Genomic DNA, 19,639 nt, shown 5'->3' with positions numbered 1-19,639 from the left:
CTGGTCTTTTTATGTCCACAGAGGTGTCCATGTCCTTTGAAGGAGGAGCGTCGGTCAGCTACATTTTTCAGGAGCCGTTCTCTGTCATACAGAACAGGTCGGCCGCAGTGCTGTCTGTCCCTTCTCAGTACAGCAAGACCAGAGACAACATGGCACTGAGTTTCCAGACCACACAGAGTCCTGCCATGCTGCTCACAGTCAACACTCTCAGCCAGCAGTATGTGGCCGTCATCTTAGCATGGAACGGTGAGACGGCTGTGCAAATGCACATCATTCTCAATGCTGGATGACATTAGTTTATGAAAGGTTTATATGTCTATAATAGGGATATTGCAGTGCTAAATTAATCACTCACATCCCCTATTATCCGGAATACTGTACTGCAAGATTAAATGTAAAGAAACATAAAAAGTTATAGTTCTTTGATTGTGTTCTTCTCTAATTAGATTTAGGCCATGAGGCCATTGATTAATCCTGCTCATTTAGTTCTTAAACTGTCAGCTTTACAGCCTTGTAGATTATTAGAAAGTGCTAGAATTGTTGTAAATCACAATTAACTAGCACAACATTAACAGCCAAGCTAGATCACACATTGTTACATAACCAAAGCTGTTAATTTGATGCTGTTTTGCAGGTTTGCATTAAAACTCTTAAAAGAATAGTATACTAAAAAATGAAAATTCTGTCACCATTTATTCATTCTCATGTCATCCCAAATGCATATGGCATTATTTCTTCCATCAACCACAAAGTTGTTATAACCAAAGAGTTGTTAGGGCAGCATTTTTCAAGTTCATCTTTTCTATATGATGAAACGATGTTGACCAAAAGCTATCAAGCTCTAAAAGTGACAAAAAGTGCCATAAATATATACTGTTGTTACTGTTAACTAACACTAAAACTATAAAAATTGTTTTTTTTTTTAAACATAAAAATGGAAATGTTGCCTGAAATAAAAACAAGTTAGAGTATAAGAACTACTTTTGAAATAAAAATAAATTGGAAATAAACAGAAATATAAAAACAAACACAAATTGCCAGCTGAACTAAACATTTAAACTAAAATTAAAAGGAAAACTGAAAATAAGAACATTGAACTATATGATCAAAAGAGTTTGATAATGTTAAAAAAAAAAAAAAATAATTCAGAATTAGTCAGATGATTTTTGAGTTTTGTATGGAGCCCAGACAAATTTAACTTTAGATTTTAAATCTCATTTCTGAGATTTGAAAGTTCTAATATTCAATATTATATAGTTATATGATGATTTATAATATAGTACAGGAATGATATGGACTGTCACCATTTATTTTTATTGCACCAAAACAAGCATTGTGTTCCATGGAAGAAAGAAACTCATACATGTTTGAAACACAAGGCTGAGTAAAGAGCTGTGTTTTTAAGATCAATCATGCCTTCACCCAGCTTACCAAAATATGGACTTTTATTGTGCAACACTCATTCCTACATAATAGTACCACCCACATTCTTGTTGAGCTAAATCCAATCACACAATGCTTTTTAGAAATACTGACAAAAAATTGTTAAGTGCAGTAATCCCAGGCGCACAAAGAAAGTCAGGAGATGTCTCAAATATAACTGTAGCAACTTTGCGAGAAAATTTCAACATGGCCTACACCTTGACCCTTTATCTGCACTATATGTGTGTAGGAGGGACAAATAAATGTGTATTGACAAACTCAATACAGAGTAAATGCTAGAGGCTGCCAGGGAATTAATATTTATAAATTTTTCAGAGCAGCTGCTAAGGTCCAACATAGTCTATATATAAACACATTGTCTCATAGACTTATGCAAGACTCTTCTTGGGAGCTGGAGCTGTGAAGTCCATCTGCTGAGGTCTGTAAGAACGCTACAGGATGACTCACAATTATATTGGAATATACATAATTCAGCATGACTGAGGTTACATGGTTTTAATTTTTGCTTGACTAATCCATGTACCAAATGGATAATAAAATGGATTTTTACAATGATTTACAACAAGCACACAACAAAATCATTCATCCCTGACTAGAGCTGTAAGTAACTTTTGCCAAATATGCTAATGCATTGATCTGTTCCTCACAGGGAGTTTACAGATCTGGTACCAACTGCATAAGGAGAAGAGACCGGATGTGTTCAGCCCCATCTTGAGCAACCTGGCAGATGGACGGCTGCATAGAATTCACATCCAGCGGGAGGGAAAGGATGTGTTTGTTCAGGTGTTTATATTTGAAAACCAGTATACATGAAAGTTAGCATATGTAAGAACACGGAAGACATTACATTACTTCACTGTAGTTGATTGCAGTACAGATAGTTTTGAAATACAGTTTGTTTATAGATTCATTTAGGGGTCAACCGATTATCGGCACCGATATTAAGCATAGTATCGGTATTTTTGGTATCGGCCATTTTCAAAACCGATTTGCAGATAAAATAATGTAAAAGCATTTAAAGAATGTTTTTTCAGAGCCCTTGTGAATTTTGACATTCATTTTGATTTTTACATCAAACATATACAGTCTATAATTTTAATGGTAGGTTTATTTAAACAGTGAGAGACAGAATAGCAAAAAAATCCAGAAAAACGCATTTTTAAAAAGTTACAAATTGATTTGCATTTTAATGAGTGAAATAAGTATTTGATCTCCTATCAATCAGCAAGATTTCTGGCTCCCAGGTGTCTTTTATACAGGTTACAAGTTAAGATTAGGAGCACTCTCTTAAAGGGAGTTTCAATGATCATTAGAGCTCATTAGGGAGGATCTTGTCAATGATCTCAAGGCAGCTGGAACCATAGTCACCAAGAAAACAATTGGTAACACTCTACACCATGAAGGACTGAAGTCCTGCAGCACCCGTTAGGTCTTCCTGCTCAAGAAGCCACATGTACAGGCCCAATGAACATCTGAATGATTCAGAGGAGAACTGGGTGAAAGTGTTGTGGTCAGATGAGACCAAAATCAAGCTCTTTGGCATTAACTCAACTTGCCATGTTTGGAGGAGAGGAAATGCTGCCTATGACCCCAAGAAAACCATCCCCTCTGTCAAACATGAAGGTGGAAACATTATGCTTTGGGGGTGTTTTTCTGCTAAGGGGACAGGACATCTGCACCGCATCAAAGGGACGATGGACGAGGCAATGTACCGTATAATCTTGGGTGAGAACCTCCTTCCCTCCGCCAGGGCATTGAAAATGGGTCGTGGATGGGTATTCCAGCATGAGAATAACCCAAAACACCAGCCAAGGCAACAAAGGAGTGGCTCAAGAAGAAGCACATTAAGGTCCTTGAGTGGCCTAGCCAGTCTCCAGACCTTAATCCAATAGAAAATCTGTGGAGGGAGCCAAAGGTTTGTGTTGCCAAACATCAGCCTCGAAACCTTAATAACTTGGAGAGGATCTGCAAAGAGAAGTGGGACAAAATCCCTCCTGAGATGTGTGCAAACCTGGTGGCCAACTACAAGAAATGTCTGACCTCTGTGATCGCCAACAAGGGTTTTGCCACTAAGTACTTAGTCATGTTTTGCGAAGGGGTCACATAATTATTTCACTCATTAAAATGCAAAGCGATTTATAACTTTTTGAAATGTGTTTGATTTGTTTTGTTGTTGTTATTCTGTCTCTCACTGTTCAAATAAACCTACCATTACAAATTATAGACTGATCATTTCTTTGTCAGTGGGCAAACATACAAAATCAGCAGGCGTTCAAATAATTTGTTTCCCCTCGCTGTATATCAGTTCAAAATATTGATCATCGGTCTACTTGATCTGTAAATATCTGTATAGTCATCAGCTCTGAAAAACATATCAGTTGACCCCTAGTCTCGCGTAGCCAGACCTTCAGACTGACGGCTGAAGGTCTGGAATTCATGGAAGCTTTAGTTGGCCAAGGCCCGCCCATAAGACCGTTTAATCGACATGTCAAAAAACCAATCACAGTTCGTTTCGTTCAGTGTCACGTTTCGGGGCGTGGAGTTGCTCCCACAACAACAGACTACCGTGCAACAAGTCAGTCATTGAAATAACCAGCATTGAAAGATAACGAAGAAGAGGGAGAACAAGCAGTAAGTCAGTAATTTGTTCGCGAACGTGGCAAATGTGTATAACAACAATGGCGTCTGCATAAGCACCTTTTAGCAAAAGCTGAATTAATCAGTCTGCGCTTTGTTTCCCGGCGGACCGAATATAAACGCGACACTCGCGTCTCCTGGAAATCCGGTCAAATTCAACGAATCAGAGGACGACTTCGACATTCCTGAAGTGTTTCCAGTTAAGTGTACCATATGCATCAGACGTTTAGCCAACGTTCCGTGGGCGTGACGTCTGAGGCTGAGACTAGTTGACCCCTAACTCAGTTACAGTGTTAGACAATTATTATAATACCTCAAATTTCATCACATTTTTCATGTATTTATTCAATTGTTCTTGATCTTTCTTAGGTTGACCATGAAAATAAGAAGTACACCCTTTCATATGATGCAGCATTTAACTCTATGAAGTCACTGACTTTGGGAAAAGTCACAGGTAGTGAATCTAATTGATCCTGTTTAAAAAGACACTAATTAAATCCTTTGGGGAAAGACAAGAGACAAAGCATTTTTCTCCTTATTTGTAATGTTCACCAGCTACATAGCGTAATGAATTTTCAAAACCTGTCATGATGCTTGATGGGTCTTTCCTGACATTAGACAAGGGTGATTCAACAACGATGGCTGACTGTTTGAAACCTTTTATCTTTTTTCAGTCTCTCAAAGTGTCTAGCAGTCATGAAGCATGTATTAACGGTGAATGAGCAGGATTGTGCCTTTGTCTGAAATATTCAGGGATTTGAAAATAGTGAAACTCCATAAGTTTCTGTCTATAACTGTAACTTTTGATATAAGTGCTCACAATAGCTGTGCGCAGTGTTTTGATGAGTACTTACTGTATGTGTGTGTGACAGAAACAATCTTTTCTTTTTCCAAACAGGAAGTGATGTATTGGATGATGAGGTAGCTCATGCTGGGTCCAAAGGCTTTATTGGCTGCTTCTCATCTGTCCAGTACAACCACGTTGCTCCACTGAAGGCAGCGTTATTGAACCGAGGAAGCTCTCTAGTCAGCATACGAGGACATTTACTGGAATCAAATTGCGGAGCGTTAGCTGACCTTTCAACCTCTGTATCTCGTTTAGGTATGTTCTTGGAAATGAGTACAAAAATAATTAAGCTGTTTGAGAATAGAAAGCTTTGAGTCCATTTTATGCATAGCATTTCACTGCTGCACAATTTTAAGGAATATTTTTAGCACTGAATGTTGTCAGACATATCATATTCACAATTTAAATATCAATTTGAAAAGAATGGGCATCACAATATGTATTTGGCAGGAAACGTATCCCAGTTGCTTCATAATTCACCACGGTAATTGCGATAACAGTGGGTCACCAGTCTGCTTTAATGAAATGACACTGTATTGCACTCACCTGGTGTGCTTTTTGTGTTCTGAATGGTTCATGTGGCTTTATAGTTATTGTAGGCATAATAAAGACGCCCTGTGGCTGGGGTATTTATGAGAAAAATAGATGCAATTTATAAAGCAAACACTTAGGAAATAGTTGCAATGAGCATGGTTCAAGTTTTATTTCATATAAAAAATAAAACTAATGTTATATGGGAAGCAGAATCTGCCATTATTTATCTTTTCAATATTTCTTTAAAAATGTACAGAGCATTTATGCCATTTTTTGCAAATTGGTTTATAATATTATTGGTTTAAAAAACATAAAATGCACATGAAATCACTGATTTAAATAACATTCGTACAGTCACACAATACAGCTAATTAGTTAACATTAGAATGAACAATACCTCTACAGCATTTATAAAATAAGTTGTGTTTGTTAACATTAGTTAATGCATTGTGGACTAACATGAACAAACAATGAACAGTTGTATTTTTATTAACATTAACAAAAAGTAATAATAATAGTGTAAGAAATGTATTGCTCATTGTTTGTTTGCTTGTTAATACATTAACTAATGTTAACAAATGACACCTTATTGTAAAGTGTTACTAAAACATTTGTTTCTCATGAGAATGAGATCTATGCAGAATTATAAAAACATATCGAGTTGCCAAGCAACTATAGCACTAATCTTGTAACTGAAATTAATAGATTTTGACACAAAAATAACTTTTCACTATTGAATCTTACAGATAATTTAAAAATAATAAATAATACAGTGAAAAGGAAGTATAATCAGCATGAAAAACAAAAGGGTTGGACCTTAAAAGTGTAAAACAACTGCATCTTGCACACATATCTCTTTACAGTTGCAAGCTGTGTTGTATTTCTATGTGATGCATGTGCCATCTTTCTGTAGATCATGGACAGGAGGTGGGAAAAGATAACGAGCATCACGAAGACGACAGCCAGCCTGATTCAGCTGTAATCGGAGGTTTGTTTTACCACCTCGGTCTGCTTCATTGTTTCATTTGTAACAGTCAGTGAAGTATGAAATGAGCTTTCACTATCACACATACTGTTTATGTTCATCTTTCCTTTTTGCTCTCTTTATTTCAGAAATGGAAAATGACTTTGTATTGGTAATTTGTTGTGCGCAGTAACTTAGGGTAATAAAATCTCTGTTGAAACTGTCACAAGGGATTGTTCACTGTTAGTTATTTGTTGGCAGCATAAATTTCCCATTAAATGAGAAAGAGGGTTTGTAGAATGAGGGAGACTGGGACATTCACTGGTATATTCGCTGTGATATTTAAATTTTTAATTGTGTATTTTGTCTGATGCAATCCTTTTAATCATTTTCTATATTGTTGTCCATGCAAACCTAAATCCGTTTTTTTCTTCCTGCAACTCAACTTTTAAAAACGTGCCTTGACCAATTTGAGTTCCGTTGCGCTTTTTATATATGCAAGAACAGGTTCTGTGTAAATGGCTCCATTTCCAATTCAAAACACTGTATAAGTGTCCGTTCTGATTCGCAGGTGTGGTGACAGCTGCGGTCTTCAGTACCCTCTGCGTGCTGGCAGTGATGACTCGTTTCCTTTACCAACATCGACAAGCTCAAAGAACTGCAAGACTCCAAGAAAAGGAACACCAACGTAGCCTTGAAGCTGCTTACAGGGCAGAGTTTCACCTTCACAACTCCATGAGGGACAGCATGCAAGAGTACTACATCTGATGGACAATCTCGTAGCTTTCAGTTCAGCTATCAGTTCCTCCCGTGTCTCCTTCAGAAAACGTGTCGTGAGGCCCTTTCTATCCAGTAAGGACGGTTAGTTGGAGATTTTGGGAACAGCGGAATCTTCTGATCTGTGTAAGTAGTAGCTTGTAGTTTTCACAGTGCTTGCCCCAAGTGTTGGATTAATCAACATTAGGTTATTTATGGGATGTGAGTGGTGTTTTAGGAGGTGTTTGTATTAATTCAATAATATGCCCTCTGGATAGAAACTGAAATGGAGCGTGTCATCTTTAGTGCATGAATGCAGATGCAGATTCTGAAGTGTTATTCATACCGTTAACAAAACAAAACAAAGTAAAAACACATATTTTAAGCCTGTGAACATTTTTAGGTTGCCAGAAACATCTTCAAAAGTGGCAATGTTGTGAGACGAAGTCCTGGTACACTATTTAAATAGTATAATGCTTCAGGTCCAGGACAGTTACCTGTCCAAACTCGGTTTATAATTTTACGTTTCTCTGCCTCGTAGCTAAGAATAAAATTTGTCTGTGTGTAAACATGCAGGACGATTTTCAATTGCCCTTAGGAAATTATTTTAGTTTCACAAAGAAGCTGCTAACAGAGACCAAACTCATTCAGTGAAGTGACTTAATTTGCAGAAATATTGTAAAGTTGAACATGATGCTTCCTAATGTAACATTACCTGTCTGTGTTATGATGTGAAATATCTGCCATTTTGATAAACTATCAATTCTATGAGGTCAGTAAGAATTTTTTAATTAGTGCTTTTGTTCCGTAAGGATGCATTAAATTGATCAGAAGTGACAGTAAAGAGTTATGTTAATATTTTATTTCAAATACAGTGGTGTGAAAAAGTTGCATGTTTGTCACACTTTAATGTTTCAGATCATCAAACCAATTTAAATATTAATCAAAGATAACACAAGTAAACACAACATGCAGTTTTTGATTGAAGTTTTTTTATTATGAAGGGAAAGCAGAATCCAAACCCACATGGTCCTGTGTGAAAAAGTGTTTGCCCCCTAAACTTAATAACTGGTTGGGCCACCTTTAGCAGCAACAACTGCAATCAAGCATTTGCGATAACTTGCAATGAGTCTGTTACAGCGCTGTGCAGGAATTTTGGCCCACTCATCTTGGCAGAATTGTTGTAATTCAGGCACATTGGAGAGTTTTCAAGCATGAACCGCCTTTTTAAGGTCATGCCACAGCATCTCAATAGGATTCAGGTCAGGACTTTGACTAGGACACTCCAAAGACTTTTGTTTTTCTTCAGCCATTCAGAGGTGGATTTGCTGGTGTGTTTTGGATCATTGTCCTGCTGCAGAACCCAAGTTCGCTTCAGCTTGAGGTCATGAACAAATGGCCGGACATTGTCCTTCAGGATTTTTTGGTAGACAGCAGAATTCATGGTTCCATTTATCACAGCAAGTCTTCCAGGTCCAGAAGCAGCAAAACAGCCCCAGACCATCACATTACCACCACTGTTGGTATGATGTTCTTTTTCTGAAATGCTGTGTTACTTTTACGCCAGATGTAATGAGACACACACCTTCCAAAAAGTTCATCTTTTGTCTCGTCAGTCCACAGAGAATTTTCCCCAAAAGTCCTGAGGATCATCAAGATGTTTTCTGGCAAAACTGAGACAAGCTTTTATGTTCTTTTTGCTCAGCAGCGGTTTTCGTCTTGGAACTCTGCCATGCAGGCCATTTTTGCCCAGTCTCTTTCTTATTGTGGAGTCATGAACACTGACCTTAACTGAGGGAAGAGAGGCCTCCAGTTCATTAGATGTTGTTGTGGGGTCTTTTGTGACCTCTTGGTTGAGTCGTCGCTGCGCTCTTGGGGTAATTTTGGTCAGCCAGCCACTCCTGGGAAGGTTCACCACTGTTCCATGTTTTCGCCATTTGTGGATAATGGCTCTCACTGTGGTTCGAAGTCCCAAAGCTTTATGGCTTTATAACATTTTCCAGACTGATAGATCTCAATTACTTTCTTTCTCATTTGTTCCTAAATTTCTTTGGATCTCAACATGATGTCTAGCTTTTGAGGATCTTTTGGTCAAACACTTTTTCACACAGGGCCATGTGGGTTTGGATTTCGTTTTCCTTTCATAAAAAAACCTTCATTTAAAAACTGCATGTTGTGTTTACTTGTGTTATGTTTGATTAATATGTAAATTAGTTTGATGATCTGAAACATTAAAGTGTGACAAACATGCAAAAAAATTAAAAATCAGGAAAGGGGCCAAAACTTTTTCACACCACTGTAAATGCTGTTTTTTAATCTTGCATTTATCAAAGAAACTTAAAAAATACCAGTTTCCACAAACATATTAAACAGCGGAATTGTTTTCAATACGAAGAAATATTTCTTGAGCAGCAAATCAGCATATTAGAATGATTTCTGAAAGATCAAGTGACATGTGAAGACTGCTAAAAATTGCATATTTTAAATTGCAGATATAAAAAAATAGTAAAAATAGTTATTCTAAATTGTAATATTTCACAATATTACTGTTTTTGCTGTATTTTTGATCAAATGAATGCAGCCTTGGTGAGGAGATTTCTTTCAAAAACATTTTTTAAAAAATTCTTACCAACCCCAAACTTTTAAACAGTAGTGTGAGTGTAGATTGACTGAGTTGTTCTAGTTACCTGGATATGTGTCTATTTTGACATGAGTTGTGAACTGATGATGGAAATTTCCCAGGTGTTTAACCTTGCTGTGTTATTCTAACACTCAGAATCAAAAACAGAGATGTAAATTGGGGTAAAACTGGTGTCGTAGGCTGTCTGACCCCATTTACATCCGCTATTATCATCTGTTTCTGTTGTTCTGTTGGCCCAAAATTAACATGCAGTGACACAGAAGTGCATGTGAAGTTTGACTAAAATACATTGAGCATTCCACTAGAAATCAGAGACCATTCCTTTGAAATCCAATCATCTTTGAGATCAGAGATCAGATCACCCGAGACGGATGATAATATCAGGTGTCTTTGTCATCCCTGTCTAAAATCGTAAATGCCACTGAATCTCCACCATCAGTTCACAGCATCTACATGATAAGAATAACACTAGACATCCTTCAATGATCTGGATAACCGAGAATCTTCACAGACAATTCTGAGTAGGTCGTAACTGTAGCAGGTAGTCCTTTAATATTTGCCTGTAATACAACATCAGTATTGACTCTGAACAAAAGATTTGGTTGCACTTTATTTTACAGTACGTGCACTTACAATGTACTTTCTTAAGAAAGGTAACTTCATGGGTTAAAGGTAGACTCTATAATAAGTACATAGTATGTGCATGTAGAACAGGACTTTAAAATGAAGCGCTTCCAAAGATTGTATCATGCTTATACATTTTTACCTGTGGTTGTTCAAAATTAACCACCTCCTTAAACGTCTTTAAAATAAACACAAGTGTTAACTGTTCTTTACTCCAATACACAAGATAATCTTCGTACAGTAGGTGGCATTGTATTATTTATTTTTTCCAGATGATCTTGCGTTCTTTTTTTCCCAGCTAACACAAAGATAGTTGTATTACGTAGGACTGGACTGACAGATCTTTCTCTTTCTCTTTGGAAACTGAAGTGTCCTTTGATATATTTCTCTCTCAAACTATTTTGTACCTCTATTGATATTGATTATTTTAGGGGCTGTTTTGTATGAATGTAAATGTACAGCTATATTGTAAATACATGTTTAATAAAAAAATACACTTTTTTTCATTATTGTGCCACATTTGTGAGTAAGTACTCATTACTAATATTTCATGTAATACACTATATTGGCAAAAGTATTGGGACACCCCCTTCTAATGAACAGGTTTGACTACTTTAGTAATTTCCATGAGTACAAATCTTAAAATTTAAGCATATAATGATATTCTAGGGAATCGTATGCTTCTAATTTTATAGCAACAGTTTGGACAGGACCCTTTTCTATTCTAACATGACAATGCCTCTGTGCATAAGGCAAAGTAAAAAAAAAAGATTGATTCAGTCAGTGTGGAAGAACTTGAGTGTTCTGTATAAAATCAAGTCCCAATCCCAGCTAAACACCTCTGGTCTGACTTTAAATGCAGACATTAAGCCAAAAACTCATCACCAAAAACCAATGGCTTGTATATGCACTATATGTACAAACATATTGAGACACCCCTTCTTTAGAACAGAAAAGGCACTTCCAAAACTGTGGCAACAAATATGGAAACATAATTATTGCATTTAAAATTTGTATTTCCATGTCTGTTGCAACAGTTTTGGATACGTCTAAAATGACTGTACCCATACATACAAGTCATTGGCGTTTGGTGATGAGTTTTAGCTCAAGGTCTGCATTTAAAGTCACACCAGAGGTGTTCAGCTGGGATTAGGACTTTGCTTTATGCAGACCAGTCAAGTTCTTCCACACTGACTGAATCAATCATTTCTCTATTAACATTGCCTTATGCACAGAGGCGTTGTCATGTTAGAATAGAAAAGGCTCCTATCCAAATTGTTGCTATAAAATTAGAAGCACACAATTCCCTAGAATATCATTATATGCTTAAACACTGAGATTTGTACTCATGAAAATTACTAAAATAGGCAAACCTGTTCATTAGAAGGCTATGTGCCAATACTTTTGGCAATATAGTGTAGATCCGATAGCTTTTGAAGACTGAGTTTTTTATCCATAGATTTTTCTCAAAAGATTTCTAGAATTTAAAAAGAGGGTAAGTTCAACAGCATAAATAGGACAGCTGATGTGAAAATGACTGTGAGCGATTTATCTTAGCTCAGTCTTTAAAACCCCCAGACTGTAATGTTGACATTACAGTGGCTGTCACAGTATAATTACTTTAATTGCTTTATTTATTCGCTCTTCATTTCCTTCATTCACATGAGGAGAGATAATGTTTATCTCCTTTTTTTCACAGAATAAATGTAATAGTTTATTGAAATAATTTGCCTTATTTTTCCATAAGTAATTGGAATAATCTTTGTGTGTGTGTGTGTGTGTGTGCGTGTGTAGGCCTTTTGTTTAACCCGATGCAATTATTTTTTTACATACTGTATGAAGATGACACTCAAAACATAATATGCAGCATCATAACCAATGCAAATTTTACAAAAAGGTTTGCATAATCTTGGTTAATGGTTAATTAAGCATTTTGATACAGGAGCCCAGCTGCATCATGCATATGCAAAACTGAACAATGAGTAACAATGATGAACATTGTCTTAAAGGAATAGTTCACCCAAAAATGACAATTCTGTCATAAATTACTCATCCTCATGTCGTTCCAAACCCATAAGACCTTAGTCCTCTTCAGAACACAAATTAAGATATGTTTGATTAAATCCAACAGCTTTCTGACCCTGCATAGACAGCGAGAAAAGAAATTCTTGAATAAAGTCAATATTTTTGTTTTCTTTTCGCACAAAAAGTATTCTCATACCTTAAAAACACAACGTTTGAACCACTGACAATGTTCTTACTACCTTTCTAGGCCTTGAGCAAGTCAGTTGCGTTGCTGTCTACAATCTAAAAAATAAAGGTGCTTTAAAAAAAATTTCACAGCAATGCCATCGAAGAACCATTCTTGGTTCCACAAAGAACCATACAGTCAAAGGTTCTTTAAAGAACCATCTCTTTCTTACCTTTTTGTAATCTGAAGAACCTTCTTTCACCACAAAGGACCTTTTGTGAAACAAAAAGATGTTGAAGGTTCTTTATGGAGCCATTTAGACAAAAAAGGTTATTCTATGGCATCGCACCTTTATTTCTAAGAGTGTATGCGGGGTCAGAAAGTTTTGGATTTCATCCAACATATCTTAATTTGTGTTCGGAAGATGACCAAAGGTCTTACAGGTTTGGAACATGAGGGTGGATAATTAATGACAGAATTTTCATTTTTGGGTGAACTATTCCTTTAAGACAGTGTTCATCATTGTTACTCATTGTTCAGTTTTGCATATGCATGATGCAGCTGGGTTCCTGTATTAAAATTCTTAATTTACCATTAACCAAGATTATGCAAACCATTTTGGGATATTTGCATTGGTTATGATGAACTATCCCATTAAGGTTTTCCAGTCATGAACACTGCCATTTCTGAGGTTTTATATTTTCTGGAGGAAAAAAAAAGTGCTTGCTTGTGCAAATCTCACCCCTATGCTGCGGTATTGTGGGTGGCTTGGCTTCCAGGATGTTGCTATGCAGTTGATAGAGTGTTTTTGATGGTTACTTTTTGGCCAGAGCCCACCAGAAAGATATTGTAGTCATATCTTCTGCATATGGATTGTTGTTGTTAATTAGACAGAAATCTTAAGGATACTGACCTAGTATTTCATACTTTATTCTAATTTGTTTATTAGAAACACACAGCTTTTCACAAGATATTAGCTGATGAACTGGATTTGCGTGGATTACTTGTGGCTCATACTTTTATCGGTTGTTTGGACTGTCGGCACACATTTAGGATCCACTGGTGAGCAAGTGACGTAATGCCAAATTTTTACAAATATGTTCTGATGCAGAAACAACTCCTCTACATCTTGGATAGTCTCGCATAGCCAGACCTTCAGACTGTCGGCTGAAGGTCTGGAATCCATGACAGTTTTCATTGGCCAAGGCCCCCCCATAAGGTCGTTTGACCGACATGTCAAACAACCAATCACAGTTCGATTCGTTCACCGTCAAGTTTCGGTGCGTGGAAATGCCCCCACAACAACAAACTGGCGTGCAACAAGTCAGTCATTGAAATAGCCAGCATTGAAAGTTAACGAAGAAGAGATAGAACATGTAGTAAGTCAGTAATTTGTTTGCGAATGTCGCAAATGTGTATAACAACAATGGCGTCTGCATAAGCACCTTTTAGCAAAACACCAAGTAAATCAGTCTGCGCTTTGTTTCCCGGCGGACCGAAATCCGATCAAATTCAACTAATCAGATGACGACTTCGACATTCCTGAAGTGTTTCCAGTTAAGTGTACCATATGCATCAGACGTTTAGCCAAGGTTTTGTGGGCGTGACGTCTTTCGGCTGAGACTACATCTTGGATGGCCTTGGGGTGAGTACATTATTAGCAAATTTCCATTTTAGGGTGAACTATTTAGAGTCTTAAGAGAGTTCAAATATAAAACTCTTCAATCTATAAGTTTACAGTATGCAATATGTATAAATAAAAGTGTTTGCAACTACAGTACTGTTTGAGAATATCGTTGATTACGTAACACTTGAACATGAGCATGTGGATAGTTTTAATCCACGTAAGAATATGTGTCATTTGTTTATGGTTGGCCGTCAAGCAACATTTAATTTACCAACCTATTTACATTGACCTTAAATCATTTATTGGTTGTAATAAAAGACTGGATGTATCAGGAGGAGCAGAACATTTGCAGGACTGTCAGCATCAACTGATTAGAGACGACAGTGAAGATGGAGCCATGGCTATATGGTTTGCTCACCGGTCCCCTTTGCCTCACAGCAACGTTTTTTAACATCGTCTTCTTTTTTTGCCTAATGAGGCCAGTCGCTGGAGTGACACTTCGCAATCCACTGCGCTTCTTGTTAATTGTTGTGTTATTCAATTCAACATTTCAACAACTGGACACTGTGCTGACCATTGCTATGCTGCTTTTTGATCCGCCTTTCTGGCTTTATACGTTAAGCAGAGCTTTGATTTATCAGTTTTTCTGCGCCAACTTCTCATGCAATGCCTGGATCAGCATTTTCTACTACGTTTCAATTGTTCCTCAGCAGCATCCTATCTTTATCTGGATTAAGAGGAACATTAACACCATAATATATGTCGGCTTCGGTCTGAATCAAATAGTGCTGCTAATTTCTTTGTCTCTGGGAGGAGTAATGTATTTTTTGATCGGGTCTGTTACAAACAATTTCACTTCATCTGAACTGAACCAAACATCAACAGCAGAAAGCTCAGCGTCAATGCTGTTTTTATTTCAGGTGTCTAATTTTACATATCTGCTATATTGCACCTGTCCTCTGTTCACTTTATTATTCTCTTGGGGCAAAACTTTTGTTTATCTGCGTGAACATATGGAAAAGATGGGACAGAGCGGTGAATCTTTTTCCCAACCCCAGCAGAAGAGCCAGATGCGGGTCACTGTAACAGGCATGATACAAGCGGCCCTGTTCCTTCCCAGCAGCCTGTGGACTATGACAGCTTCTATCCTCTACATAACAAATCTTTTCGAAAAAGTTGATCCCAGTAGATTTATCACAATAACATTCTGCTCAATGTCCAGCTTGGGAAACATCCTGTGTTTTGGATTCTCTCAGTCTGTGATTCGCAATGGAATTGAAAGTGTGATTAAGAAACTAAAGAGACCAAAATGAGATGAATGCCACGTCTGAGGATTCTTGAAATGTATTATACATTTTTATTCTATGTTGTGTAAGCAAGTGTACGTTTTGAGGCTCTAACCTAAAAATTTAGATGTTAGTAAAAATTATTGGAAACCTTTGTTTATTTTTTTTGCTGCTCAGTGTTTTTTGTGCTAAACATATCTGGAGTTTTGATACTATATTCTCATATTCTTCTGCTTTGAATTAAAGTAGTTTAAAAATCTTAAATGTATCCATAAACTGTGTAAATTAATGTCAAGAGTAAGAGCTGTTGTTGCAACCCACAGCTATAACTAATAGCGCAAATAATTGTAACATCACACTGCAAAAATTATGGCGTAGAAAATTTTTAGAAATTGCTAGCAAGTTTTTAAAATAATTACAATGTAACCAACTGAATTAAATAAGATTTTGAATTAGAAAGACTGAAATGGTTTTTTCTTGTAAAATACTCCAATCATCTTTGCTATATTTACAAATGTGAAAAAAAAAAACATTTTTTTACAGTTTAGGAAAATGTGGTTATTTTCAATTTTGTGTATGAATTTATTGTCAAGCAACTTTGGTTTTAATTTCTTTTAATAATTTTAAATAAAGCATTGTTTGAGAATATTGTTCATACTAGTTTTGCAGTTGCACTTATGTAACACTTGAGGATGAGCATGAGGATAGTTGTGTTGTAATCCACTTAAGAATGTGTGTGATTTGTTTATGGTTGGCCGTCAAGCCACATTTACTTTACCAACCTATTTTACTTTGACCTTAAATCATTTATTGGTTGTTATAAAAGCCTGGGTGTATCAGGAAGAACAGGACATTTGCAGGACTGTCAACATCGACACAACTGATTATAGAGGTAACAGAGAAGATGGAGCCATGGCTATATGGTTTGCTCACCGGTCCCCTTTGCCTCACAGCAACCTTTTTCAACATCGTCTTCTTTTTTTGCCTAATGAGGCCAGTCGCTGGAGTGAAGCTTCGCAATCCACTGCGCTTCTTGTTAATTGTTGTGTTATTCAATTCAACATTTCAACAACTGGACACTGTGCTGACCATTGCTATGCTGCTTTTTGATCCGCCTTTCTGGCTTTATACGTTAAGCAGAGCTTTTATTTATCTGTTTTTCTGTGCCAACTTCTCATGCAATGCCTGGATCAGCATTTTCTACTACGTTTCAATTGTTCCTCAGCAGCATCCTATCTTTATCTGGATTAAAAGGAACATTAACATCATAATATATATTGGCTTCGGTCTGAATCAAATAGTGCTGCTAATTTCTTTGTCTCTGGGAGGAGTAATGTATTTTTTCCTCGGGTCTGTCACAAACAATTTCACTTCATCTGAACTGAACCAAACATCACCAGCAGAAAGCTCAGCGTCAATGCTGTTTTTATTTCAGGTGTCTAATTTTACATATTTGCTGTATTGCACCTGTCCTCTGTTCACTTTATTATTCTCTTGGGGCAGAACTTTTGTTTATCTGCGTGAACATATGAAAAAGATGGGACAGAGCGGTGAATCTTTTTCCCAACCCCAGCAGAAGAGCCAGATGCGGGTCACTGTAACAGGCATGATACAAGCGGCCCTGTTCCTTCCCAGCAGCCTGTGGACTGTAGCAGCTGCTTTCCTCTACATAACAGACCTCTATGAAAAAGTGGATCCCAGTAGATTTGTCACAATAACATTCTGCACAATATCCACCTTGGGAAACCTACTGTGTTTTGGATTCTCTCAGTCTGTGTTTCGCAATGGATTTGAAAGTGTGATTAAGAAACTAAAGAGACACAAATGAGATGAAAGCCACATCTTAGAGATGAAAGCCAAGGAAATGTATGTATTGAGGCTCTAACATATACATTTAGATTTTAGTAAAAAATATTGTAAAATGTTATTTAATTTTTTTGTGGCTCAGTGGTTTTTCTGATACATATATATCTGAAGTTTTGATTTAATATTCTCATATTCCTCTGCTTTGAATAAAAGTAGTTTAAAATCTTCAATTTAACCATAAACTGTGTAAATTAATGTCAAGAGTAAAAGCTGTTGTTGCAACCCACAGCTATAACTAATAGCACAAATAATTGTAACATCACACTGCAAAAAAAAAATGGTTTAGAAAGATTTAAATTAGAACTTGCTAACACGTTTCTTAAATAATTACAAAATTAGAAAGACTAAAATAGTATTTTGTAAAACACTTCAATCATCTTCGTTATATTTACAAATATGAAAAAATATTTTTTTACAGTTTAGGAAAAAGTGGTTATTTTCAATGTTGTGTATGGATTTATTGTGGCAAGCCACTTTGATTTTAATTTCTTTTAATAATTTTAAATAAAGTATTGTTTGGGAATATTGTTTAAATTATGTTTGCAGTTGCACTTATTATGAAACACTTGAGGATGAGCCTGTGAATAGTTGTGTTTTATCCACGTAAGAATGTGTGTCATTTGTTTATGGTTGGCCGTCAAGCCACATTTAATTTACCAACATATTTTACTTTGACCTTAAATAATTTATTGGTTGTAATAAAAGCCTGGGTGTATCAGGAAGAGCAGGACATTTGCAGGACTGTCAAAATCGACACAACTGATTATAGAGGCAACAGAGAAGATGGAGCCATGGCTATATGGTTTGCTCACCGGTCCCCTTTGCCTCACAGCAATCTTTTTCAACATCGTCTTCTTTTTTTGCCTAATGAGGCCAGTCGCTGGAGTGACGCTTCGCAATCCACTGCGCTTCTTGTTAATTGTTGTGTTATTCAATTCAACATTTCAACAACTGGACATTGTGCTGACCATTGCTATGCTGCTTTTTGATCCGCCTTTCTGGCTTCATACGGTAACCAGAGCTTTAATTTATCAGTTTTTCTGCGCCAACTTCTCATGCAATGCCTGGATCAGCATTTTCTACTACGTTTCAATTGTTCCTCAGCAGCATCCTATCTTTATCTGGATTAAGAGGAACATTAACACCATAATATATGTCGGCTTCGGTCTGAATCAAATAGTGCTGCTAATTTCTTTGTCTCTGGGAGGAGTAATGTATTTTTTGCTCGAGCCCGTCCCAAACAATTTCACTTCATCTGAACTGAACCAAACATCAGCAGCAGAAAGCACAGACCTGTTTTTATTTCATGCGGCTAATTTTACATATTTGCTGTATTGCACCTGTCCTCTGGTCACTTTATTATTTTCTTGGGGCAAAACTTTTGTTTATCTGCGTAAACATATGAAAAAGATGGGACAGAGCAGTCATTCTTTTTCCCAACCCCAGCAGAAGAGCCAGATGCGGGTCACTGTAACAGGCATGATACAAGCGGCCCTGTTCCTTCCCAGCAGCCTGTGGACTGTAGCAGCTGCTTTCCTCTACATAACAGACCTCTATGAAAAAGTGGATCCTGATAGATTTGTCACAATGACATTCTGCACAATATCCACCTTGGGAAACCTACTGTGCTTTGGATTCTCCCAGTCTGTGTTTCGTAATGGAATTGTAAGTTTAATTAAGAAACTAAAGAGACCAAAATGAGATGAGATTCTTGCATTTTTTTTATGCATTTTCCTTATTTCTGATGTAAACAAATGTATGTTTTGAACATGTAGGCTCTAATCTATATATCAACATGTTAGTAAAATTGAAATTGGAAATGTATGTAAATTAACAATAATATTTTTAAGGGAAGACTAGGGGATGTTGTATCTAATTTTGTTTACAGTCTGTAACTGTGCTTTTTGTGCTATATGTATATAAAGTTTTGATTTGATTTGACGTTTTACTTCTCTGCTTTAAATTAAAGTAGTTTTAATTAAAGTAAAAATCATCAGTTTATCCATAAACTGTGTAAATTAATGTCAAGAGTAAGAGCTGTTGTTGCAGCCCACAGCTATAACTAATAGCATTAATAATGGTAATGTTACACTGAAAAAATATGATGTATAAACTATTTTTACTCAAAAATTGCTACTAAGTTTTTGTTGTTGTTTGTTTGTTTGTTTAAATAACAATTTTAATTTTGACAGGAATTTTTTATTTAGTCTTAGTCTTTTTCTT

At 36.5% G+C, this 19,639-nt stretch overlaps 4 protein-coding genes across 4 annotated transcripts in view; all 4 read left to right on the top strand.

The window, feature by feature from the left end:
- cntnap5a (contactin associated protein family member 5a) overlaps window positions 1-10,925 on the top strand; it is a 31,021-nt gene extending 20,096 nt beyond the window's left edge. The window contains exons 11-16 of the mRNA XM_073845057.1: window positions 22-246; window positions 2,093-2,226; window positions 4,450-4,534; window positions 4,979-5,182; window positions 6,375-6,449; window positions 6,997-10,925. Coding sequence (XP_073701158.1) covers window positions 22-246; window positions 2,093-2,226; window positions 4,450-4,534; window positions 4,979-5,182; window positions 6,375-6,449; window positions 6,997-7,193 — 920 coding nt within the window. The 3' untranslated portion in view covers window positions 7,194-10,925. The remainder of the gene's footprint in view (window positions 1-21; window positions 247-2,092; window positions 2,227-4,449; window positions 4,535-4,978; window positions 5,183-6,374; window positions 6,450-6,996) is intronic.
- A 3,728-nt stretch (window positions 10,926-14,653) lies between these two features.
- LOC141340127 (uncharacterized) lies at window positions 14,654-15,577 on the top strand. Its single transcript, XM_073845056.1, has one exon. It carries the CDS (start codon window positions 14,654-14,656, stop codon window positions 15,575-15,577), a length of 924 nt encoding a protein of 307 aa, XP_073701157.1.
- An 877-nt stretch (window positions 15,578-16,454) lies between these two features.
- LOC141340126 (uncharacterized) lies at window positions 16,455-17,378 on the top strand. The gene has a single exon (XM_073845055.1). It carries the CDS (start codon window positions 16,455-16,457, stop codon window positions 17,376-17,378), a length of 924 nt encoding a protein of 307 aa, XP_073701156.1.
- Window positions 17,379-18,199: 821 nt separating this feature from the next.
- On the top strand, window positions 18,200-19,117 carry LOC141340124 (uncharacterized). Its single transcript, XM_073845054.1, has one exon. The coding sequence runs from the start codon at window positions 18,200-18,202 to the stop codon at window positions 19,115-19,117; it is 918 nt and encodes a 305-aa protein (XP_073701155.1).
- The last annotated feature ends 522 nt before the right edge of the window (window positions 19,118-19,639 follow it).

This window comes from Garra rufa, chromosome 8 (assembly GCF_049309525.1).
Source record: "Garra rufa chromosome 8, GarRuf1.0, whole genome shotgun sequence".
NCBI lineage: Eukaryota > Metazoa > Chordata > Actinopteri > Cypriniformes > Cyprinidae > Garra > Garra rufa.
The sequence above is the reverse complement of the archived record's forward strand: the minus strand, read 5'-3'. Positions and strand labels throughout refer to the sequence as shown.

Bases quoted from the DNA above. Each gene is read 5' to 3' on its own strand.
- LOC141340127 (XM_073845056.1), top strand. From the start codon at position 14,654: ATGGAGCCATGGCTATATGGTTTGCTCACCGGTCCCCTTTGCCTCACA.
- LOC141340126 (XM_073845055.1), top strand. From the start codon at position 16,455: ATGGAGCCATGGCTATATGGTTTGCTCACCGGTCCCCTTTGCCTCACA.
- LOC141340124 (XM_073845054.1), top strand. From the start codon at position 18,200: ATGGAGCCATGGCTATATGGTTTGCTCACCGGTCCCCTTTGCCTCACA.